Genomic DNA, 25,897 nt, shown 5'->3' with positions numbered 1-25,897 from the left:
GAAAAATGAGACAGGGTCTGAGCGCTGTGGCACTGTGTCTGTGTGTGTGTGTGGGTGTTCGTTTGAGAGTGACAGAGAGAGGAAGGAGGTCAACTATTGCACACAATAAGTGAATTAATGCCGGTATTCATCAGCACACAGTACCAGCAAGTCTACATTTGGAGTACCGTGACTTTTCTTGCGCCCCAGCACTTCAACTGGCAGCTCACAAGCTGCTAGTTGTCTTTCCTGCCCTCTCTCCATCAGGCCTACATACATTTTCCAAGTCATGATGTTCAGGCAGAGCTGGTGGATGCCAACCATAAAGTTACTTTCTTTTGTTTTGGGTGAATTATATTTCTGTTCACCACTTTAGAACTGCGGCTACAGTGGGTACTTCATGGTGCATTCAGGTGCACCTTGTAAATAAAAAACAACATATTTTTAAAAGCAATATAGAATGACAGAGAGGCTCGATCATATTTTCATGCCTTGAATATGACCTGGTGCCTTAAACTTTGTGTTTTCTTCGACACAAATTAAGACATTTCCACCACAATATGATGCAGAAAAGGCACGTAAAGGGGATCTGCGCACCACTACTTCCCAATATATCCATATTAACCCAGTTGGTGCTGGCTGTTTTCAGCCACTGTCCATTTACAGTGAATAAGTGATTATAAATGTGCTAAAGTATTGCAGGCTAATCCCCTCAATTTCTTTTGCATGTGGTGGAACCTAGCTTCATCACAAGACTTATGTGCCATTTTCCAAACAGGGATAAAAATAGCAGAACCACACACTGCTGTTCAATGAAATGTTTTTCCGCTCTAGCTGCGGCTGACCCCAAAGCCAGATGGGTGCCACTGGATCAATAGGAAAGCAGGAAATGACAGCAGTCATGTACCATGTCAATTCGCTCAATACCGTGGACAACTTTGCTCTGTGTGCAGCCATGAATGAGCCATATATTGCCATTAATTAAGCAAGCAGCATGCTGCATGATCAATGGAAACAAGTGAGTCCATTGATCATTTATGTAAAAATAGAATAAAATGCTCGTCCATGTTGATGTCTCAGTGGGTGATTGCATCAGAACTTTCTTCATTGAAAGCTGGGTGTAACTCTTACTACTGTCAAATGTGCATGATTCAAGGCTCTTCATCGAATAAACAGGAACATAATGCTACCCAGAAAAGTGTAGGTGAATCTCTGAACACAACTTACGGATAGGCTCCTCTGGTGACCCCAGCTGGGTGTGGATTGACTCGAGCAAGTCATAGTCATCAAAATCCAAAACAAACTCTTCAAAGTCCCCTTCCACATTGGTCATAGAGCCTAGGTGGTCAAGTTTCAATCCTTTTTGGACACTGACCCGACGTTCTGGACCTCGGTGGTCAGTGCCATGCTTCTTATCAGGGGTCCCAAGCCCCTTGTTGTCCTGTCCATCAAGGTCTGTCATCTCCACGGCTGGTACCTCCTCCTAGCCTCCTCTCTCCTAGTGGACACACTGCTCATCCAGGGCTTCCAGCTCTTGAACACCGTCGCTCGCCCTGGGTCACTGGTCTGATGAGTCCAGGTCTTTGCAGAAGCCTCTAGTCTGCCTCTGTTGTGTTGCTGTGGTTGTATTTTGTTTTGCTCCCAGCTACAAAATTAGAAGTTAGATGTTGACTTTGGCTTCAGGCAGCCAAGAAAAACACAGCATGTGTCCAGGGAGCCCAACTTCTAAAAAAGGAAGTTTTCAACGTGTCAGTCAAAATAATAACCCTTAAGTCCAGAAAAACAGACAAAGTCTCCAATAGCACAAATCTTTTTTTCTTGAATCCAATGAAATGCTAAGTCAGCGATACCCCCTGAAGCCCCTGCTGTATCCACGATGAGAGAGGTGCATAAATGGTAGCAGCAGCCACTTTAGCGCCACCTCCAAAAGGAAGTATTGATAAGTGATGGTCTACTTTGTGAGCACCGCCTGTCGGCTGAACGTTAGTGCCGCCCTTTTTTAATGATGTCCCCATTGATCTTCATTGCTGTTGGAAAACCAACATAAAGTGGATCGGAACAGAAGAGTTGATGCCTTTCGTTTCCATAGCGCCGCCATCATCTGCTGACCATGAGATGTGCAGGAGGGTAGAGGTCATGTTCCAATAGCTGGCATCTCATTAAACCAAAAAAAAAAACCCCACATATACACAAAAAAGACACATGCAGAAATGTATACTGATAACTTTCAGTACGCAGCTACAGATAGTGTGGAACCTAAATGATGAGATAAAAGAATAACACCTTGGAATCAGCTCCAGCACTCTGCTTAGTGAGATATCATGGTGCTAATTATTAGAGCAAGATGTACCATTTCTGTCCCTGGGTATCCATGGAAACCGTGCGTCCCCTGAGGTGTCGTGGTCTGACTTGTCTACAACAGGTGCCCCAGTGTGAGCTAAACAGGACCATCTCTAAACCGTGCTATACATGCTTGAAAACTGTGTGTGTGTCACTATCTTTATTTCCATGCATGTATGTGTATAGTAGACATTCAGTTTGTAGGAAAGCAGGAGGGATTTAAACTTTAACAGATCTCTATTTCTTGTCAGATGTGTAACATGTTGCCTCTGGACAATTACAATTCTGTATTATATACAGAACCCGTTTACACTTGGTTTTTAAATGTGTCTCGAGCAATCTGATCACAGGTGGTCAGGGCTAAATAAAAGTGTAAACAGGGTCCAAGACGCATTGTAAATAAGTAAATAAGGCCATACATGTAAATAAGTTGATCTGACATCTTCTTAGCTAGCCTGAGAAACAGTTTAAATTGAGCGACTTGAGTTGTTGTTGTTATCGGATGTAATAAATGTGCGCGGAGCAATTTGACCTAGCAGAAGTGGCATAGGTAGTAACAAAATGTGAATACAAGTGATCAGCTGGACACCCTTGGTGACGGATTATTCACACAGGTGTGTAAACTGCGATGTGTCTCATCTGTCCACTTCTCATGTGTCTTTCTCGTCAAGCTGGACGAGAAAGACACATTTTAAAACAAAGTGTAAACAGGCTACTAAGGGTTTTGTACATTGCTCTCTGGTTCTAGAATTACCTCATTGAATGAAAGAACATAGTCTTAAACCACACAGATTTGTACCCTGTAAAAGTGAATTATCCATCACATGCATATAATACAGGCTTGTTGTATCTTTAAAAATCCTTTCAATGACAATTTTTTACTTTGTTAACCTGTCTATGGTGTTCTTATATGCTACAAGACATACCAGGAGCAGAATTAGCACTCAACCCTATGGCTGCAGTTTACCAATCACTGTCCCAGGAATACGGATTCCAACAGCCAGGGTTTTCTATTACCCATTTTTGACCAAGGCACTTCCAGGGACGGTTCAGAGCCAGTGCCTAATCTTGAACCAGTTCTTTGCTTTTCGACTGTCAAAGAACTGGCTCTCAGCAGGAAAACTGGTTCCAGAGTGACACCAACTCTTTGCTGGTCTTAAACTACGGACCATTTATACTTTATTTTATTTGTTAAACTGCAATGTGATCAATGTGGGCTCACGTTAGCAGGTTAGCTTTAGCTTACAAAAAGGACTAACATTAACATCTTACTTTCAGTGTTATTAAGAAAAGAATTGCCATCCGTAGCGATCAAGACGAGCAGCACAAATGTGTTGTAGATGTTGTATTTGAATGCCAACGTAGGCTCGTAAAGCCAGGAGCAACATTTGTAATGAGACAATGTAGTCTGCTGTTGTTGTTATTATACTTGCTGAGAAAGCGGAGACATATTCAGATGTATACAGTGACTAATGGTTCTCAAGCCTGTGGAAAAGCAAACTCACGTAGTGAGACGGTTCGCTAGTTGAACCATCTTCGAACCAGCACCAGCCCAGCAGAAGAACTAGCTTCACGTTGGTCGAAAAGATAATCAGATTTTAAAGTTCAAAAACAGTTCTGAGTCACAGTTCATAATCATTCTAAAGCCAACTCACTCTTAACTGTGAGTTCAACTGAATATACACTACCGGTCAAAAGTTTTAGAACACCCCAATTTTTCCAGCTTTTTATTGAAATTCAAGCAGTTCAAGTCAAATGAACAGCTTGAAAGGGTACGAAGGTAAGTGGTGAACTGCCAGAGGTAAATAAAAAAAGGTAAGGTTAACCAAAACTGAAAAATAATGTACATTTCAGAATTATACAAGTAGGTCTTTTTCAGGGAACAAGAAATGGGTTAACAACTTAACTCTATGGAGTCTTGGGCTATTTTGTCCATTTTTGAATTTTTGTCTTTGTAAGTCATTTTGTGTCTTTTTTTTGTCATTTTGTGTCTTTTTTTAGTCATTTTGTGTCTTTTGGTGTCTTTTTTTGTCATTTTGTGTCTTTTTTTAGTCCTTTAGTCCAACATAAAATGTGATTTTTAATCTTTTTTTTACTTTCAAAACACTATCATGCTTAATAAAGAATTTTAAATGTTGCAAATGTGCATTAATTTCAGAGTACACTGAGACATTAAACTGCATCATTTTCAATTAAATTCTGGAAAAGTTGGTGTGTTCTAAAACTTTTGACCAGCAGTGTACATTACCTGTCAATGTCAAGCATGACTCCCTATAAATTAGACAGCTGGCTTTGAGTGACTGTGGTTGCCCTGTTTGTTGTTTCCAGTCGGTTCACAAAAAGTCGATGGTTACTCTGCTGTGGTGGTGCAGGAATGGCCCGGGGCAGGGTCGCTGCTGAAGGGGAATCGACTGCAGCCTCGGTTAATTAATGCCCTGGAAAAGTCCTTTCTGTCAACCAATCTCTCTCTCCTCTTCTCTCCTTTCATTCTTTTTCTCTTTCAATCTTTTACCATGCTCACAGGAAGGTATTTTAGTAAGGTGGCTGCCCTAGATACACGAGAGATGTATCTTTCTGTTGTTACATCTGAGACATTCATGGGACCAACATTATAGAATAATTAACATAGGGCTGTGCTGTATAGTTCAAAGCTTCATTCATCACTTTCACATTTGAATTCTAAATCAATATTCAAATGATTGTTTTTGCATGTGTATTTATTCTGTTTGTACCCAGTATTTCTGCACAGTTGCATAACTGTTTAACATGTTTTTATGGACAAAGTCTGCTTCAGTCCATTTTTGTTGGCGGTCTTTCAAAAACAACATTTTCACTGAGGTCAAAAACTGTTTGCTTTCCTGTTTGCTGTTAGAGTGCCCCGGTAATACAGGCAATCTGTAACAAAACCGACAAGTTCGCCCCTTTGCGATCAACCCCCATTAAAGAGAATTGGGGGTTGTTGGCAGTGGATTTTTGGGAGAGATTACTAGTGATGTGCCAATGAAGCCTCATGAACCATTGTCATTATTTTCTGATTATTATTGGGATTTTAAGCATTTTGCGATTTGGTGAGTATTGCGATACAATTTATTGTGATGTAACTGTTTAACTGCATTTTGTCTCCACAAAATCTAATTCAATAAAGAAATCAATGGAGAAAATTCTCAGTCTATTCATCTCACTTCAGTCTTTTTATTTCTCCACAATGAGAGTCAAACCCACAGACTGACCAACAAAGTATTCAGTCAAACTGAACTGAACTGATATCAAACATGTATGGACGACAACAACTGCAGCATTTTATCAAACTTTCAAAAACAACAAGCTTCACTGCTCTCAATTCATTTGAATGAAATATGAAAAAGCCAAATTTTTGCAGCGTTTTTTCGACAACTTCGAAATACCTATAGATTCCTTAGATCTTCTAGTTTCATATGATACCAGGATCTCCAGTTTATTCCTAAAAGTGAGCTGGCTAAAGCCTCCAGAAAAAAAGAAAAAAAAGGTTTCAATACTGACGGCCCACTGGCCGTCGAATCGCTAAACATAGATACTTGGCGGCCATGAATCGATATAATATTGCCACGCAAGATATGTCGATACTATGCTGTATCGATTTTTTCCCCCACCTCTACAAGTAGTGTACATCATCTGAAAGCTGAGGATCTGAATATTAATTTTAGAAGCAGCTGAAAGACGTGCAAATCAGGAGCTGTGTGGGTTGTTGTCATGAGACAGAATGTGTGGGACGCTCACAGCGGAGCCCAGTTACAAACAGCAGTGAGGAAACTTGTCAATGGTCAGCAGCAGAGCAGCAGGACAGTCAATACATAGTCACAACAGTGCAAAATAACTGTTCCAATATCAGGGACATAAACTAAACGATAGATGTGATTTCTATTCATATGATTTTTAGATAATTTTCTGAATGTGACGTTTAAATAAATACAAACATCTTGTTGGTTTAAAATATTTGGTAATGCTTTATAATAAGGTCCTTAATAACCATTAATTAACAAGTAATAAGGCATTGTTCTCGCTTTAGATCCTGTAGTTGCAAAAAGCATAGTTAACTTATAGTTAACTTATAATAGATGAGCAATAAAGTATACTTTAATATCAATAAGCAAACAAAATAAGATTAATAAAGGCATGGCAAAGACATAATGGGTGGGTCATGGGTGTTTGTAATGCCATTATTAACACTTATATAATCTTATAAACACACAATAATGTTAATAAGCATCTTGTAAGGACTTACAAGGGCCTTATTACTTGTTAATTAATGGTTATTACAAGGAGTGAGCAAATATTTCAATACATAGCATTTCTTGTGTCTGTGAAGAACAGAACTGAAAACAGTATAAAACAATGGAACAGATAATATACATTTAAAAATGTCTAAATTGTTACATTCAAAAAAGGCATAATGTCTTTTAAATATAATTTAATGTTTCACTGCCAGTAGAGGGTGCTGGAGGCTAAAGGAAAAATATGAATCCAGCCTGGAAAGCAGAATTCAGATGAAAATACTATCTGACCAAAACATGTTATCTCTGGATATATTTAGTTCTATATTCTAACATAGAAACTAGAAAAAAACTGCGCTCAGCTCTCTGTCAGGTACAATAGAAGTATTTTGTTGAACAGGAAGATGCACAGAGCCAAGAGTCTGAAGTCAAATCTATTTATGTTCACATCACAGTGCTGATGTTACTAAATATGGGCAGTATGAAAATTACTTTTTTTTTTATCTTCATTCCTTACAGTCATTTACTTATTTATCTACTTAAATACATACAAGCCTAAGCTTCTGGCTTTATCAATGACATTCTTATTTGGGGCTGCTGACTTATAGTTATTAGTGTATAACATTAAAGCAGAATAATCTGCTTTATATATAACTAATAAATCAGACCAGTTAAAGCCGTGGTAGGCAGGTTGTTGTCAGACTCTCTTTTAGACAGACTTCCTTTCTTTTGGATGTTTTTTGTAGTGTATTCGGTCGTTGCCAATGCTGAAATAGCAACGGTTTCAGCAGGGTTTTCTGCCATCAAATCAGGCTTTCACCATCTGAAGGGACGTGCACACCCTCCCTCTGAAACAACCTGTGATTGGCCAAAGTCTCCCGTCACGTCCTAGATTCTCTGGAGCAGGGCAATGTCGAATAGTAATCCTAGTAATCCCACAGTGCTTTTAAAAAATATCCCATCTTCTTTTAATTAAATTTTGTTTTGTTTTGCTACCTTTGTCAATTTTGTCAATTCTGTATTTTATTGCACTTTTACGTGAAGCACTTTGGTGCGGTTCAGCCGTCTGTAAATGTGCTATATAAATAAATCTGACTTGACTTGACTTGAATAAACGGCAGACTTTCACCCAGGAGAACCTGGTTCGTGTCCCCATGTGAAAACAAAAGTAAAAAATTACTTTTTATGTAACTTAGGTTGTTCACGTAATTTTTCCGTAACTTCCATGGCTCAGTTTGTGAAACACGTTTTTTATGTAACTTCTGTTTCCTACGTAACTTCCGTGGCTCACGTCACCCTCGTAACAACTTCACTTCCAACATTTCCGTACATTTATTTACTGATTAAAATGTCTTTTATAACGCCTTACCAAGATTTGTTTTGCCCCAAACCTAGCTCAGTGGTTTTGTAGCCTAAATTCACAGAAACTGCAGCCTTTTTTAAAACCGCAAACCGTACGTTTATGTATGATAACATGTGCTATTTTTTAGAAGACTCCGCATTACCGTGGGCCATGAAACACTCATTTTGACAAACGCTATATGTGTCCTTATAGGTGGTATTGACACTATTTTGTCCTTTAGGTTGGAGATATTATTGCTCCTTCATGGTGCAAAAGCCTGCAGCCACATGGCCAAAATGCAGCAGACAAACCAAGAGGAGGTGCCATAGTCTAGTTTCCTCATAGACTACCATATTTCCTCAAATAGTAGCCGGGGCTTCTATTAATAAAAAATCAGTTTGGGACCCGGCTAATAATAGGGGCAGGCTATTATTTGAAGTAGGCTTTTATTAAAAAAAGAAAATCAGAGCAGCTCTGACCGGCACTTTTTAGAGTGTTTTACACAGCGCGTTGTAGCCAGTTACCCGGATGTCGGCCATATTGGAAGTACTCAGATGTAAACAAACAATGAACAGCACGCTGAATGTTCATTTTAAGCAGGATTTAAAATGTCTAAACTACTAAAAAGCCCAGAAGAACGTGTGTAAACAGCTCAACTTTACAGAGAATGACTAGGACAGCGGGAGAAACAACCATATTTACCTACAGTACTAACTCGTGTGGCCAAACTTCAAAATACAGGTGTTGTGTCGAAATCTGTTACCATCAAATGATGTTTCCTGAATGGTGTTCTCTGTAGCATCAACTCCGCGGTTGGAGTTAGGATTTTAGTTTAAGGTTAGGCCTTGTAGAGAGAACTGTTTGGGGTTAAGGTAAACTTGGGGTCATGTTAACAACTTAAAGGAGGACTGGTTGGGGTCAGGGGTCAGGTTGGTGCAGGTTAAGGTAAGGGGGACACATATCGACGGGGGAACAGACTTTGACATAACACCGGTAAGACACCCGGCTTATAAAAGAGGCCGGCTTTTATTTACTAAAAATTGTTTTTACACCCGGTTACTAAATGAGGCCGGTCATTAATAGGGGCCCGGCTTTAAATTGAGGGAATACGGTTTTTGAATAATAATATGCTGAAAGGTTATAATGGAATTGTTGTCCAATAACGGGAAAAAAAACAGGCTACCCCAGCTTTAAAGTAGGGGTGGGCAATATGGCCCTAAAAGAATATCACGATATTTCAGGCTATTTTTGCGATAACGATATTCTTGACGATATTACGAAATACTTAAAAAGATATAGAAAATATGTTTTTTTTGTCTGTATGAATAAATAAAAATCTAAAATGTAGTGTGAAGTGCAAATCTCAACAGTTGCCAAATAAAAATAAAAATGTATGAGAAAATAATAAAAATAACCATTTAGGGGTTCCGGGGGCATATTTTAATGACATTTTGTAAAGGAAAATAAAGGTTCTTGTATGTTTTATTTAAGGCATCTTATTTTGACAGTCTTCCTGTAAGTTCTGTGGTGGATTCTGTTAACACACTGTGCTCTTATTTTGAAAGCTGCATGTGTTTAGCGACAGAAAGTAAGTAGCTTTTTGTGATTAAAACAACTTTAATTGTTAGCTAATGTTAGACTCATGCCACTACATCAAGAAGTAGAAATGTTGCCAATATCATGATATGCATTTTTTTTAACCATGAAAAAAATATACCGATATTATTGTGAACGATACGATATGGCACACCCCTACTTTAAAGTGGCTGTACAGAGAATAGATATATAGATATACATATAGATTTCTTGCACATGGCTTACATCATAGAAGTCTGAGCCTGTGTCAGTGCTAACACTACTGTGAAAAGTCCTAAAAACAGCAACAATGGGGGCAGAGCTCACAGTGTAACCTGAGGGGGGACCAGCGGGCAGGCACTGTCCTCCCACAACAGTGCTGTGGGTCGAGAAGGCATTATCAGATATAACCGCTGTGTGAGAGCAGTGGACAAACACACAACATAACACATAAACTGCTATATCCTTGGTAGTTATATCATAAATACCCTAGCAACCACATCAGGAGCTATCATGACGGTGTGATGGAGCACAGTAACTGGCTGATATGCAACGACCACGCTGGAGAAAGACACCTCACAAACATGTTGCTGTAGCGTGGGTGAAAAGTCAAAGTGAGTCATATCAGGAGGTATATCTAGCATCAGAGGAAACCATCTCCCATCCCTCTGCTCCCTAGCCTCTACTGCTCAACAGCTCAACAGCTAGGAGAAAATAAAAAGGTTGTTTTTTTAGTCTATTGGTAACAATAAAGTAGCTCAGCCGTGTCATGACAAAATATGCCATATAAAATATTATATTTGCACGGAAGAAACAAAATTATTATAAATTTGCTTCATTTAGATATATGAGGGTTAGGGTTGTCAAAACTATCGATACTCAAAAAAGTATCGATACTAAAACCTTGTATCTGGATACAATACTCATTTTCAAAAGTATCGAGTATCTAAAGCTTGTTATCATAGTTGCACAGCTGTTTTTTATTATAAATATTTAATATTTAGTCTCTTCTTGTCCTTTCAAAATAAAAGCATCTGTTATCAAAGTAGGCTTATATATATATATATATATATATATATATATATATATATATATATATATATATTAGGGTTGTCAAAAGTATCGATACTCAAAAAAGTATCGATACTACAACTTTGTATCCGGATACGATACTCATTTTCAAGAGTATCAATCCAACAACTTATTAAGCAGCTAAACCATACAGCCTCAAAATATAACCTGTGGTTCTGTTAATTTTTACATGTTGCATTTTTCGTGTTAATAAAAATATTTCTGTTAAATTTTGGGGTCCTTGTTTTTATCCTTGTGGTATCGAAAATGGTATCGAGTATCGAATATTTTCCTGAGTATCGGTATCGAGTTGAAAATTTTAGTATCGTGACAACCCTAATGAGGGTACAAAATATGAAGCCGACCAGACCGTGGTGTGTGGGATTGAGAATTGTGACGATAACCTTCCGTGTCAGACCCAGAAAAGTGAAAGGAGCATGGATGAGATTGATACAGATTTAAAAACTGTTGTAAGTCAATTTACAGACACAACAACTCTAAAGTCTGCATGTGCACTACTTGAAAAACATGATAAAGGCTCACAAACACATCTTCAGTGTCTACTTAAAATGACATTAGCAGTACAGATACTAGAGTCTGACTGATAAACTTGCTGACTGATGTTATGGGTTGATATTGCCCTATCAAAGGCTTATCTATCGGTATCAACATACATGTTCTCCGATAATATACACAAATTATGCACAAAATGTGTTATTTAAAAAAATTTGCTGTCTATTTTTTTTATTTTTTTTTTTAATTTTATTTAAATGGTCAGGTAGTATCTAATACAGAAGAAAGAGTACTCATGTTTGTGTAGCTATTTATTTTATTTTTATTTATATGGTCCGCTATTACTTTTTTTTAATTGAAATTGTTAAACTTTTGACTGATAAATAACATAAACTACTGATGTTTATTTAGCGATTTATTTTATTTTCATTTAAATTATTAGCTATTTTCTGATACAGAACATACAGTTCTGATGTTTATTTAACTATTTATTTATTATTTTCTCAGTTCCCATTTCTAGAATTGGTTGACAGTATAATACATTGTATGTGCAATGTAGCTTAAAATAACATATATTAATGTAATGTAACTACAGTATCTTTGCATAGCCATATCAACACTTACCACATGGAAAAGTCTATATATTTAAGGTACAAAAATGTACATTACTGTCATAAATATGCTAAAATCGGTATTGGTCTTAAAATCCCCTATTGGACGGTCATCATTCAGTACTGATTGTTAAGGGCCAAATACTAAAAAATAAAAAACAAACATATGAACCCAGTGTCAGGCTGAATAACAATTATCAATCTATCATGTAGCGAAGTAACGTTCTCATATCATATCTCTCTTACTCTTCATGTCGTCCAGGTCGGCGCTGGCCAACATCTGGGCCTCAGCTTCATCTGTAGGCACCTGCTGGTAGACAGCCGTCTCCAGAGCGGTCATGCTGCCGATGCAGATCCGCTCCCGCAGGTCATAGTTGCTCCGCTGGGCGCCCACCAGGCGATGGTGGACTGGCTTCCTACGGAACCAGCCGCGGGTCGTGGCTGAACCTGAGGGGTCTGATGCTGGGGGAAGACTAGAAAAAAAAAAAGGACAGATATTGTTAAGAAGAAGATATGTTGAAAAGTTATTTTCAACATAAAAAGAGATTTTTTTTTTAATTATGTTTTATTTATCAGGTCAGGTAGTATCTAATACAGAAGAAACAGTACTGATGTTTGTTTAGTTATCTATTTTATTTTTATTTATATGATTTTTTTATTTAAATTGTTAAACTTCTGACTGATAAATAACATAAACTACTGATGTTTATTTAGCAATTTATTTTATTTTTATTCAAGACAGATATTGTTAAGAAGAAGATATGTTGAAAAGTTATTTTAAAAGTGGCTATTTTTTTCAAAATTATGTTTTATTTATCAGGTATCTAATACAGAAGAAACAGTACTGATGTTTGTTTAGCTATTTATTTTATTTTTATTTATCTGGTCCGCTATTGACTGATAAAGAACATAAACTACTGATGTTTGTTTAGCTATTTAATTTATTTAAATTTAAGACTAGAAAAAAAAAGGACAGATATTGTTAAAAAGAAGATATGTTGAAAAGTTTATCAAATAGTTTTCTTAATGAGCTCCACATCAGCATTAGGGAATAAGTGTTGACATTTTGATGTTTCATGATTCACACTTTATTCCAATGATGCTGCCGACTTAAAATGCTGTGTTGTGCCTCCTGGTTGCATTGCCGTCTCTTCGCCACTAGAGGGCTTAACAACACAGTAACAGAGCAGCTCTGCTCACCAACCCTCTGAGTCATCCTCAGCTGTGTTCACTCAAACACAGCAACACACTCTTGCATTGCACAGACGTGGTGGTGTGCCTGCGCTTTTATCCCACCAGGTATTATCCCAGACAAATACCTGAATCACCATGGTGCCCCTGACCTCCCAGCAGCAAAAACCATACAGAATTTCATGACAAAACAAAACATTACAATAAATTCATATGGTTATGCATGTGTGCGGGACAGGTGGTCTTCTAACATCTAGGACTCAAACGGAGCCATTAGTGAACCATTATAGCCTGAAGAACTGTATCTACTGGCCATTAGGGTTATTTGTTTGATGTTCACATTCCTAATGAAACATTTTAGCTCCTAATGTACAGGTCCTGTGCATGCATCTGAGCATATGGATGCAATGGGAGAAGAGCAGAAACAACTCTGCTCTGTTGTGTTTTGTGCTGCTTGTATCCATCCTGCACAGAATAGTACCTGGCGATTAAAGTGTTTAACAGATACATTTGATGCAGGGGGTCAGTTCCTAATTTAGAAACCTTTGAATATTAATTAAATCATCTCTAATCCAGCTTCGGTGTCCTCTCTCTCTCTTTTGCCATGGCCGACAAAAATATACACACTTCTGTCTGGCTGGCAGGTGGCTGTTAAATTTGAACAGTGCACCACAAACATTGTTCTTGTGCGAGTTTAACCAGTAAATGAGTCCACAAGGCACGTGAAACAGCAGGTAACCATAGCAACATACTTCTCCGTTACATACGTTTCCTTCTACTCTACCACTACGCAGTCCTCAGTGATATGGACTTGGAGTAATTAAAGGGTAAACTGACTACACACCATACTTTTATAACAATTACAAGATTACAAGACAGTGTGTAATGTTAAATTACTTAATAAACCCAAAGAGAAATATCCCCCAACTCTGAGTTCCCCTAAGCTCTACGGAGTGTTTTTAGCATCTTCCAGCTGATTGTTTTATTTTATGGCCCGCAGCTTTACTTCATTCTCCCTGCTCTAATCAACCTTGTAGCTACATCAAGCAGCTGTTTACAGCAAAATTGCCTTAATAAACCCATTATAATGTACCTGCTCTGCTCCAGAGGGCAGACAGACATAATTAGTTGGAGCATTTGGCTGCTACAGAGAAATATATTTGACCTAGATGTTGATGGAGACCAAAACAGATCTCAAGAGAGACTGAATATTGGTATTATATTTAATATTTTCCAGATGAAACTATGTCATTGTTGTGTTTGCAACTCATTCAGCTGACTGAAGGATAAGATTAAATTGTCATGTTGATTAGTTTTGCAGCATGCAGGTGTTGAGCTTAAAGCAATGAAGCCACCTGTACAAGCTACAGCAACAGGCTTTTTTCACAGCAGGCAGCTCGCCTTGCTATACTGGCAAAAACACAGGTGTTACTAATAACATGAAGGCTTTTTTTTTTTTTTTTGCCACATGGGGGCCGCAGAATAAGTCTTAAACACAAAACAAATGATCATCTGAAAAATGTTATCATTCGTATTCTCCCAGGGCCCTATGTTCTCCAGGTTTATATGCACATAATGAGAACATGGCAAAGGGTCTTAGGTTCCCCTCTACATTTACCAGGGTCCTATATTCCCTGGGTCCTATGTTACCATGGTACTTAATGTTCCCAGGGTCCTATGTTCCCAAGGTCCTATAATCCCTGGGTCCTATGTTACCATGGTACTTAATGTTCCCAGGGTCCTATGTTCCCAAGGTCCTATAATCCCTGGGTCCTATGTTACCATGGTACTTAATGTTCCCAGGGTCCTATGTTCCCAAGGTCCTATAATCCCTGGGTCCTGTGTCTACAGGGTCCTAATGGTTTCAGGTCCAATGTTCCCAGAGTTATTTGTTCATGGGAACGTCTTATATTCCCAGGGCCCAATGTTCAAAGGGTCCTAGTGGTTCCAGGGTCCTATGTTCTTAGGGCCCTAATGATTCCAGAGTCCTATGTTCCTACAGCCCTATGTTCCCAAGTTCCCAGGACCCCAAGGTCCTACATTTAAAGGGTTATTTGTTCCCAATGTTTTATATTGCCAGGGCCCTATGTTCACAGGGTCATATCTTCCCCAAGAGGTTAAGCCTAACTGCATAATATTAACAGAATATTTTAATTTGAATTGGTCAACTCAAACACAATAGGACAGTTAATGTGCGTTAACAGAACAAAGGACCTTGGGATCATATTACCGTCGGAACACAGATACACCTTATAAAATTCTAGCAAATATGTCGACAAATAACAGTATACATCCAGCTCACATGTAGTAACATTACCATCCATCTCCAGTCATGTCTCCACAGAATCTTCAGAAAATCTAGCTGAGCTAAGGAGCCAATTATTTCACCATCTCTACCTGGCTATGTGATAACCCTGTCTGCTTTTTGGTGCTGGGCATGAAGCACAGTCAGTTTATTAGATCTTTTATTTTTTTTCGAAAATAACTGCAGTGCTGAAAACAGGGTTAATTAGGCATTAAATGTGTGGCCTGGATAGCAATTAGCAGAATAATGCTTAGCAGAGGAAGTAGCAGTAGAAGTGAGAGGAAATGCAGAGTCAGGTGATAATTATCTGTGGATTCATCACTACAAGTGTCACCTTTCACATTACACACATCATTTGTTTACATGAAAATACTGATAATATAATGTAGCAGTGTGTCTCAAATCCTCTCTTTTAGCTGATTCATTGTGGCAGTATCTACTATGTAGAACCTAAACCCATGCAGGCAACAGTCTTTCTAACAGCCTACCTGTCAGAAGCAGCTTCCTCTCCAGGCACCTCCTCATTCTGTCCAAGAACAGCAATTCCCCCATTATGATCCTCCCCCTTTATCAGAGTGGGTGCAGCGTTCCTCGACAATGGATGCTCTTCGTTTTCCGTGTGGAAGGTAGTGAGTGGAAGGGGTTCCTCCAAGTCCTCTTGGCTCCCCAAACTAAACTGAGAGGAAGAGGAAGATTAGTGAGAGGGGAGGAAAATGCTAACCAATGGTTATAGCTAGCAGGTTTTCACAGAGCTAAACACCCCTGCACCAGTACAGTAGGAAGAGCCTGTAATAACTGCATGAATTAATCTTTCTACCTTTACATTAGAGGTCCCACAGTTGCTCAGTCTTATTTTACCTGTGAATGTTGAGTTAGAGTTCTAGAATGTTGAGGTAGAGTTCAAGAATGTGAAGTTAGAGTTCTAGAATGTTGAGTCAGAGTTCTAGAATGTTAAGTTAGAGTTCTAGAATGTTGAGTTCTAGAATGTTGATTTAGAGTTCTAGAATGTTAAGTTAGAGTTCTAGAATGTTGAGTTCTAGAATGTTGATTTAGAGTTCTAGAATGTGAAGTCAGAGTTCTAGAATGTTGAGTCAGAGTTCTAGAATGTTTAGTTAGAGTTCTAGAATGTTGATTTGGAGTTGTAGAATGTTAAGTTCGAGTTCTGGATTGTTAAATTAGAGTTCTAGAATGTGGAGTTAGAGTTCTAGGATGATGAGTTAGAGTTCTAGAATGTTGAGTCAGAGTTCTAGAATGTTTAGTTAGAGTTTTAGAATGTTTAGTTAGAGTTCTAGAATGTTAAGTTCAAGTTCTGGATTGTTAAATTAGAGTTCTAGAATGTGGAGTTAGAGTTCTAGGATGATGAGTTAGAGTTCTAGAATGTTGAGTTCTAGAATGTTGCTTTAGAGTTCTAGAATGTTGAGTTAGAGTTCTAGAATGTTAAGTTAGAGTTCTAAAATGGTGAGTTAGAGTTCTAAAATGTTGGGTCAGAGTTCTAGAATGTTAAGTTGGAGTTCTAGAATGTTGAGTTCTAGAATGTTGATTTAGAGTTCTAGAATGTGAAGTTAGAGTTCTAGAATGTTGAGTTCTAGAAAGTTGATTTAGAGTTCTAGAATGTGAAGTTAGAGTTCTAGAATGTTGAGTTGAGTGAGAAGGGAGGAAAATGCTAACCAATGGTGAAAAACTAGCAGGTTTTCACAGAGCTAAACACTCCTACACCTTTACATTAGAGGTCCCACAGTCTTATTTTACCTGTGGTTGGATGTCAGGCAGCTCTGTGGGTGTGGCAGCCACTCCCTGTCCGTCCGTCTCAGACTCCGCCTCTTCCTCGTCTACCTCGTGGATGGTGGGTGTAACATCGGAGGGGGGCAGAGAAGTCTTTTTTTTCTTCCGTTTCTTTTTGCGCCTTCTGTCCGCGCTGTGCACCCTCTTGCGCAAACGCGTTGGCAAGGGCAGGTGGGTGGATAAGGGGTGGTGCGTATGGTGAAATGTGTGTCTGTGATCTGTGTTGAACAAAATTAAGAATAAAATCAAAAGTATATCCTGGTATCAGATGTTGTAGATAGTGTCCTTGTCCATCTGACCTGTATGTGACGTCCAGCTGCACAAAGTATAAAGGAAAAATGTAATAGATTTACTTGTGAATGGATGGCACATCATTGTTCTATTTTGCTTTTGATATGAAAGTAAATTAATACTACAAATGGCAAGTCATGAACACCACTCAGGATGACATCAGAATCCTCAGGGGAGGTGATTATTCTGAGCTACTTCACACATTTCTGCCTGTCACACCATGCTCTTAGACCCATTACTGATTTTTGTATTAAACACTGCGGGAAAAATTCTTCCAAACAGGAATTTAATTTGCTCAATATGAGCAATAACACAGAAGCACATGCTCAACTTTACAGGTGGCATTCAAGACGAACAGTAATCATTTTAGAACTAATTCAGCTTTTATTGTTTTATTACAGAAACAAATAATAATTTCTTAGCCACAGGCTTTTGATTCCATTAAGTAAGACATGCAACGAAAACAAAATGGTGCTATTCTCAGAGGAGATGGCCCCTCCCCTCCTAACTCGTTGTTAAGCTCTTGAAAGACACAGCACAAACAAAAGCTTTAGATTTTAATTGGCATGTAATAATGCACTGTTTAATAAACATCACAAGACAGCAGCTCTATCTAATCTCAGCCACTATTATCTCCTGCCAGAGCATGCGGTATCAATCTGCTAATCTCTCTAATAATAAACCATCAGTATACTTACATACATAGAATCGTGAGCCAGGGTCTAAATCTAATCCCCTAACATAATACAAAGCAAACTATGATAGACAAGGTCAGGCTGAATGAATTCATGTGACAGGCATAAACACATTGATATATGAGTGGATGTTATGTGTTTTTATGCACAGTAACCACGCTACTATTGATGTTTAGCAGGTATGATATTTACCATGTGCACTATGTTAGCTTAATAAGCATGCATGCTAATAATTGCTAATAGCACAAAGTAATATGTGGAGGCTGTTCGGGAGGTCATTAGTTGCATAATCCAGTGTCAGGAGACCAACAAAGGACATCACAATCCATTCAAAGACACAAACCCAGAGATTTGCTTTGACCCTACACCAGGCTGCCCACCAGAGTTTAGTCTGATCTCACTGTCAGCATGTGACATGAGAATCCAGTGAAAGTCAGTTCTAGAATGTTGAGTTAGAGTTCTAGAATGTGAAGTTAGAGTTCTAGAATGTTGAGTCAGAGTTCTAGAATGTTGAGGTAGAGTTCAAGAATGTGAAGTTAGAGTTCTAGAATGTTGAGTCCGAGTTCTAGAATGTTAAGTAAGAGTTCTAGAATGTTGATTTAGAGTTCTAGAATATTAAGTTAGAGTTCTAGAATGTTGAGTTCTAGAATGTTGATTTAGAGTCCTAGAATGTTAAGTTAGAGTTCTGGATTGTTAAGTTAGAGTTCTAGAATGTGGAGTTAGAGTTCTAGAATGTTGAGTTCTAGAATGTTGATTTAGAGTTCTAGGATGATGAGTTAGAGTTCTAGAATGTTGAGTTCCAGAATGTTGATTTAGAGTTCTAGAATGTTAAGTTAGAGTTCTAGAATGTTGAGTCAGAGTTCTAGAATGTTGAGGTAGAGTTCAAGAATGTGAAGTTAGAGTTCTAGAATGTTGAGTCCGAGTTCTAGAATGTTAAGTAAGAGTTCTAGAATGTTGATTTAGAGTTCTAGAATATTAAGTTAGAGTTCTAGAATGTTGAGTTCTAGAATGTTGATTTAGAGTTCTAGAATGTTAAGTTAGAGTTCTGGATTGTTAAGTTAGAGTTCTAGAATGTGGAGTTAGAGTTCTAGAATGTTGAGTTCTAGAATGTTGATTTAGAGTTCTAGGATGATGAGTTAGAGTTCTAGAATGTTGAGTTCCAGAATGTTGATTAAGAGTTCTAGAATGTTGAGTTAGAGTTCTAGAATGTTGAGTTTCTAGAATGTTGATTTAGGGTTCTAGAATGTTAAGTTAGAGTTGTAGAATGTTGAGTTGTAGAATGTTGATTTATTGTTCTAGAATGATACGTTAGAGTTCTGGATTGTTAAGTTAGAGTTCCAGAATGTGGAGTTAGAGTTCTAGAATATTGAGTTCTAGGATGATGAGTTAGAGTTCTAGAATGTTGAGTTATAGAATGTTGATTTAGAGTTCTAGAATGTTAAGTTAGAGTTCTGGATTGTTAAGTTAGAGTTCTAGAATGTGGAGTTAGAGTTCTAGAATGTTGAGTTCTAGAATGTTGATTTAGAGTTCTAGGATGATGAGTTAGAGTTCTAGAATGTTGAGTTCCAGAATGTTGATTAAGAGTTCTAGAATGTTGAGTTAGAGTTCTAGAATGTTGAGTTTCTAGAATGTTGATTTAGGGTTCTAGAATGTTAAGTTAGAGTTGTAGAATATTGAGTTCTAGAATGTTGATTTAGAGTTCTAGAATGTTGAGTTCTAGAATGTTGATTTAGAGTTCTAGAATGTTGAGTTCTAGTTCTAGAATGTTGAGTTCTAGAATGTTGATTTAGAGTTCTAGAATGTTGAGTTATAGTTCTAGAATGTTGAGTTTCTAGAATGTTGATTTATAGTTCTAGAATGTTGAGTTAGAGTTCTAGAATCTTGAGTTTCTAGAATGTTGATTTAGAGTTCTAGAATGTTAAGTTAGAGTTCTAGAATGGTGAGTTAGAGTTCTAGAATGTTGAGGTAGAGTTCAAGAATGTGAAGTTAGAGTTCTAGAATGTTGAGTCAGAGTTCAAGAATGTGAAATTAGAGTTCTAGAATGTTGAGTCAGAGTTCTAGAATGTTAAGTTGGAGTTCTAGAATGTTGAGTTCTAGAATGTTGATTTAAAGTTCTAGAATGTTAAGTTAGAGTTCTAGAATGTTGAGTTAGAGTTCTAGAATGTTGAGTAACAATTCCAAAATGTTGAGTTTGAGTTTTAGAATGTTAAGTCACAATTCTAGAATGCAGAGCCACGCACATATACAACTATAAGAATATTTAAAAAACAACAACATTGTTATCAAATGGTTGCACTTAAGTTACACTTCTAAAATGTATCAGGTACAATAATAGTTACAAGTATGTTAAGCTACACTTACATATTATCCATAACATTGTTTTTAAATATCTGCATAACTATACTGTAATTCAGTCTTAATATTGTGTTAATACTCATGTTATTGTGAGACCCCCCCTCTCGACTCCCACAACCACCTGTTGAACTGTCTGCCTTTGCCCTGGCCCAGGAAGGAAGGTCATCTCCTTAGCAACGTCCAGGCTTATCGCTTTTGTTATTCCAGCGAACTGAGACGAACTGTTTGGTGCTTGACAATAGGCGGGTCTCAGGCCTACACACACGAACTTCCACATATACTGTTATGCATACATCCCTCCCCCAACCACCCCCCAACCCACGCCTTCGACGCTTCATACCCCCAGCGAGACAGACGGGTCTGAGAGCTGCGCCGGGTGGCTGCGGATCCGGATGGCCGCCTGGCTATGCTGGCCCCCCCCCCCCCCTGCACGTCATAAGTCTATTCATGTTGTGAAAGTGTACCATGCCATGTTGCTGAGGTTTTTTTTCATGCTTTTTTCCTCCTTTCCTCTCCCCATGTGTGCTGTATTTCTCTCTCTTCATACCCTGTCTTCCTGTCCTGTCTACCTTGTGATATTGTTTGTGGATGTATTATGCATTCTGGACGGGTTGATGGCTCAATTTCGTTGTACTTGTACTTGTACTCTGTGCAATGACAATAAAGGGTTCATTCATTCGTTTATGACAAATTTGATTTTGCTGCTTTGGAAATATTGCTCTTGAAACTTCCATGCAAATGAAGCCATTTGAACTGAGCTGAACTGAAAAAATAGAATGAAATTTAATTGAAGTGCACACAAACAGAGATTTGCTTTGGTCCTGGAGAATGCAATCCACCAGAGTTTAGTCTGATCCGACTCTCAAATAGTGCTATAATGCACTGACCCGATTATGGTTTTGGATGAAAAGTTGTGGGATCAGGAAAGTTACAACAACTCAATGTGTACCCAAATTCCTGGTAGCCCCTCCAAACGCTAAGGAGACATTCACTGAAACAAAATGGCAACCTTCTTGCAATGTTATTGTAGAAAGAAAGTCAGGGGATCCAAAAGTCAAAAGGATTCACCGTCAGGAGACCATGAATATCTTTATAACATGGAATGGCCATTAAATTAGTTGATCTAGAGATATTTGAATGGACACGTGAAACCTTTGACCTACTGCTGATGCTGGAGGAAAAGTCAAGTTCCCATAAAATTCCTTTGGATTGATCCTTTGGACACCATGTATTACTTATCAAATGTTTACGGCAAATGGAATGGACAAATTTCAAAATTTTTTCACACTGCATTAGAAAACAGTGTGTATGTAGTTATTATAGTGGGTATAATATATAAATGGTTGCATTGCTTACATTCAAAGTCTTTCTCTGTGTAGTTTCGGCCCATCCTGTCTCCGCTGGTGGAAGCAGAGTCACTGATGATGTCTCCAAAGCGCTCCACTGACAGTGCTTTCTCCCAGTTCTCCTCCTCTTCTTCCTCCAGTTCCTCCGCTGATCCTTCATCATCTTCCTCCTCCACCTTCACCTGGAGAAAGATGGAGAGAAAGAGAAAACTCTCACTTGAAAAGAATTGACAAGGAGAGGGCTGCACAAGATAATAATCACTAGCTATGACAGCAAAAGGGTTTCAGTATTTAAACAACTGTTGTTGTAAATATTGGATTGTACTACTTTGATTTCTTTGTTGCATGTAGTATCCAAGTGGGTAATCCAATCAAACATTATTTAAAGCATAACACAGCTTGGCTCTGATCTCAGCCACCTAGGGACCAGTTTCATGCTCAATGAAAGTAAAATCGTATAATTAGGATGAACATAGAATAAATAAACCAATTCCGCAGTATGCACACATTACTGGAAAACTAGTTCAAACAAGAACAATTCTGCTGCCATCACAACTTTTCACTTTGTCAGCCCCAGTTTAAGCCAAAGCTCACCACTGTCTTCCTCAGTACAAAACTACAGTACAGGCCAAACGTTTGGACACACCTTCTCATTCAATGTGTTTCCTTTATTTTCATGACTATTGACATTGTGATTCATCAAAACTATTAATGAACACATGTGGAATTATGTACTTAACAAAAAAGTGTGAAATCACTGAAAACATGTCTTATATTCTAGTAAGCAAAGGGTGGTTACTTTGAGGAATCTAAAATACAAGACATGTTTTCAGTTATTTCACACTTTTTTTGTTAAATACATAATTCCATATGTGTTCATTCATAGTTTTGATGCATTCAGTGAGAATCTACAATGTAAATAGTCATGAAAATAAAGAAAAACGCATTGAATGAGTAGGTGTGTGTCCAAACTTTTGGCCTGTACTGTAGAACGCTAAAAAGTGTAGTGGAAAATAATTCTGTTTCAGTACAACAGGCTCATAGTGTCTGAATATCCTCCTCTTCATGTATGGCGGACATTAAATCAATACAACAAAGTGCAGACCAGCAAAGAACTAATGCACTAGACAGCCCCTGGAGACAGCGGAGGCTGAAGGGAGTGTCCTGCCAGAGCCATTTGGTGCCTCTGATAGGTCAAATCACTGGGACAGGCCGCTTCCTCCGCCTCAGATTGGTGCTGGCACGGTAAGCGCTCTGGCTACAGCTCTGTGGTCTCCGATTTCTCCGAGCCAGGGCTCCATTACTTCCTAATTACCAGTGGGATGAAGGGACAGGATACGTTTAATGATCTGAGCTACCTATCTACGCATGGCCGAAGCAGAATATAAAAGAGGGAATTTTTAACTGAGGGAGCAGTAAAAAGCCTTGTTTTCACTGGACAGCCAGTTTAATTTTGCTCATTACTTAAGGTGCCCCATATTACTGTGAACACAATTCTTGTCTAATTTCAAAGTCTCTAACATCCTCTCCTGCTTACCTTGCTCTGTTTATCAGTGTAGAACTCTGCATTTAATGGTCCTAATCTAACACACAGGAGAATAATACTGGCAGTAAAGGGATTTCCTCTAAACCTGCTCTTCCTTTGCCCAAGCTGCACTGGTGCAAAAGACTTAAAACTCTTTCATGTCAGCTTTGAAGTCAGTTGGGGTGGAGGGACACAGGAGGAGGGCGACCCATGCCCAGGTGGCGGAGGCACTATGTGAGTCAGATTTGGATGGCAGACAATAGAGTACAGTGATTTCAACTAGACAGTAGGCAGCAAGTGGCAATCAGAGATTCAACAATAGACCATTATAATTAGTGTTTGGATAAACGGAACACAAATGGAACATTTATTTTGTCTGATGAGAAATTCTGATGTGAGATGACAAATCTGATAGATACAATAGCATAAAAAGCAACTTAAAGTCACAGTGAAAGGGGAGTTAGCATCTTTAGCTGCTGTAATGTGTCGTTTTTGTGGGTGTGTTCCTTTTAAGATGGATTTATATCACGTCCTTTTCATACCATTGGGGTAATTTCAGCTTGAAATGTCACCTTCTGCTAATGGTAGCACAAAAAAAAAAGTCTACTGGCTGTGAAGAGTGATGGGGAATTGAAGGCGTTTTCTGTGCTTTCTTCAAAGCCACCTAGAGTCCATTGACAAAAACAACAATTTAACCTTGCAGTGGCTGGTGAAAAATGTACTACCTACTCGTTTGGTGAGTTTGTTTGTGATATTGTGGGACTTTTGGATCTGAAATAGCATGGAGTCCACAGCAGTATATCCTGTATATACTCTACAAGCTGACAGTCAAGTGTGGTAATACATGACAGGCAAGGTTATTCATTTGCTGCAGATATTTGATTGATTTGATTGGAAAAATCAATGTGTACGCCTCAAAAGACAAGATAAGTGTACTATTTCCAAAAGGGAGAAGAGAGGGATTTTTGGCATTCTACTTTGCTATAAAAGTTTTGTTTGTTGTTAAAGTCACAGCTTAGGTGTATTGTATATCCAGGCCACACAACCACTGAATGCATTCTCTTCTTCACAAACATTTGTAGAGCCAACATTTTCTTTTTAAATATTTTAGAACAGGGCACTGCTTAAATCCCTATTTCCTGCTGCATTGTTATCTTGTTACCAGGTAACCTAAGCTTTAGCTTATGCTTGAGCTGCCCCCCACCTTGAGAATTATCAGCAAAACATCATCCCATCACTCCAACAGAAAATCAATCTACAACAAGTTTAATAATTAACTAAAAGTATTGTATAAGCACAAATGAAAAACACTGTTTTTAACTTCTCCACTAGGAATATTACCCAGTTTTCTTCATATCTTTTTGATAGTGAAATAGGTCTTTGGATTTGTGATTATTGGTTGGACAAAAAAATGTCACCTTAGACTTTTTCTGACATGTTGTAATCCAAATAATGATTAATTGAGGCATATATATATATACATATATATATATAAAAACAGCAGTGAAGAGAGTGGATCCTTTGAAATGTTGTGTAAACCCAGTGGAGCACAAAGGCTTTATATAATCCATTTTCAGTCAGCTGTGTTGCCAACATGCAGATGGAAATCTCCTAATATTAACATTGTTATAATGAATGCCGGATAAGAGCTCTCGTTTCATCTCAGTCTATTATTTACTGTGAGTGTCAGCACTGTGGGTTACCAGCTCCATCAAACACGATTATATTTGAAGCAGAAAAAGTACTCTGTGGCCGCTTTGGCCAATTCTAATCAATTAGGAGGCGGGAAGGCTTCAATTAAAACACAGTGATCATCTGAGCCGCGCCACAGTTAAAAACACTGTTAGCCCGCTAACCTTTTCTCATGAACTGCCCAACTTCTACTGCAACATTAATATTTCATATTTAATGGAATGCTGACACGGAGAGTGGCATTAAAATATTCATCAGCTGCTGACTAATATGGAGGAGCGAGTGTGTTGTGTGTTAGCCTTGTTTTTCAGGATCAAATGCCCTCACAGCAGTGAGCAGTGGGTTATTTTTGTCCAAGACATGAGGTTTAAAGCTAAATATGCTTTAGGATTATTGTTATAAGGTGTAAAATCAAGGTTAAGGATTGTGATGAGGCTCAAGTTTAAAGCAAGCAAATGTAAACATTTAATATACCTGGCCCTAAGGATGGATGTTTGGAAGAAACCTGACAACTCAAGCATCTATAACATTTAGGATCAATTAATCGATTAAGCGCTATGTTTTTATACATGTATAAAAACATTTTTATTTTTAACCCTTTATACATGTATAAAAACATGCATAAAACAAGGATAAAATAAAACATATACATATATATATATATATATATATATACATATATATATATATATATATATATATATTAGGGTTGTCACGATACTAAAATTTTCAACTCGATACCGATACTCAGGAAAATATTCAATACTCGATACCATTTTCGATACCACAAGGATAAAAACAAAGACCCCAAAATTTTACAATTTTTTATTAACAAGAAAAATGCAACATGCAAAAATTAACAGAACCACAGGTTATATTTTGAGGCTGTATGGTTTAGCTGCTTAATAAGTTGTTGGATTGATACTCTTGAAAATGAGAATTGTATTCGGATACAAAGTTTTAGTATCGATACTTTTTTGAGTATCGATACTTTTGACAACCTTAATATATATATATATATATATGTATATATA

The 25,897-nt window shown here is 38.0% G+C and overlaps 1 protein-coding gene across 2 annotated transcripts in view; it reads right to left on the bottom strand.

Annotated features, from left to right (window-relative positions):
* The window catches only part of slc4a3 (solute carrier family 4 member 3), an 80,872-nt gene that overhangs the window by 32,764 nt on the left and 22,211 nt on the right, over positions 1–25,897 (bottom strand). Inside the window, exons 3-6 of one of the 2 annotated variants that reach the window (XM_059342414.1) lie at positions 21,657–21,828; positions 16,927–17,177; positions 15,666–15,853; positions 11,928–12,154 (exon numbers count right to left, since the gene is read on the bottom strand). In XM_059342414.1, coding sequence (XP_059198397.1) covers positions 11,928–12,154; positions 15,666–15,853; positions 16,927–17,177; positions 21,657–21,828 — 838 coding nt within the window. Of the gene's footprint in view, positions 1–1,206; positions 1,369–11,927; positions 12,155–15,665; positions 15,854–16,926; positions 17,178–21,656; positions 21,829–25,897 lie in introns of those variants that run through there. The other variant, XM_059342415.1, reaches the window with a different exon arrangement.

Source organism: Centropristis striata, chromosome 10, assembly GCF_030273125.1.
Source record: "Centropristis striata isolate RG_2023a ecotype Rhode Island chromosome 10, C.striata_1.0, whole genome shotgun sequence".
Taxonomy (NCBI): Eukaryota; Metazoa; Chordata; class Actinopteri; order Perciformes; family Serranidae; genus Centropristis; species Centropristis striata.
Note: the sequence above shows the minus strand (reverse complement) of the source record. Positions and strands in the feature narration are given on the sequence as shown.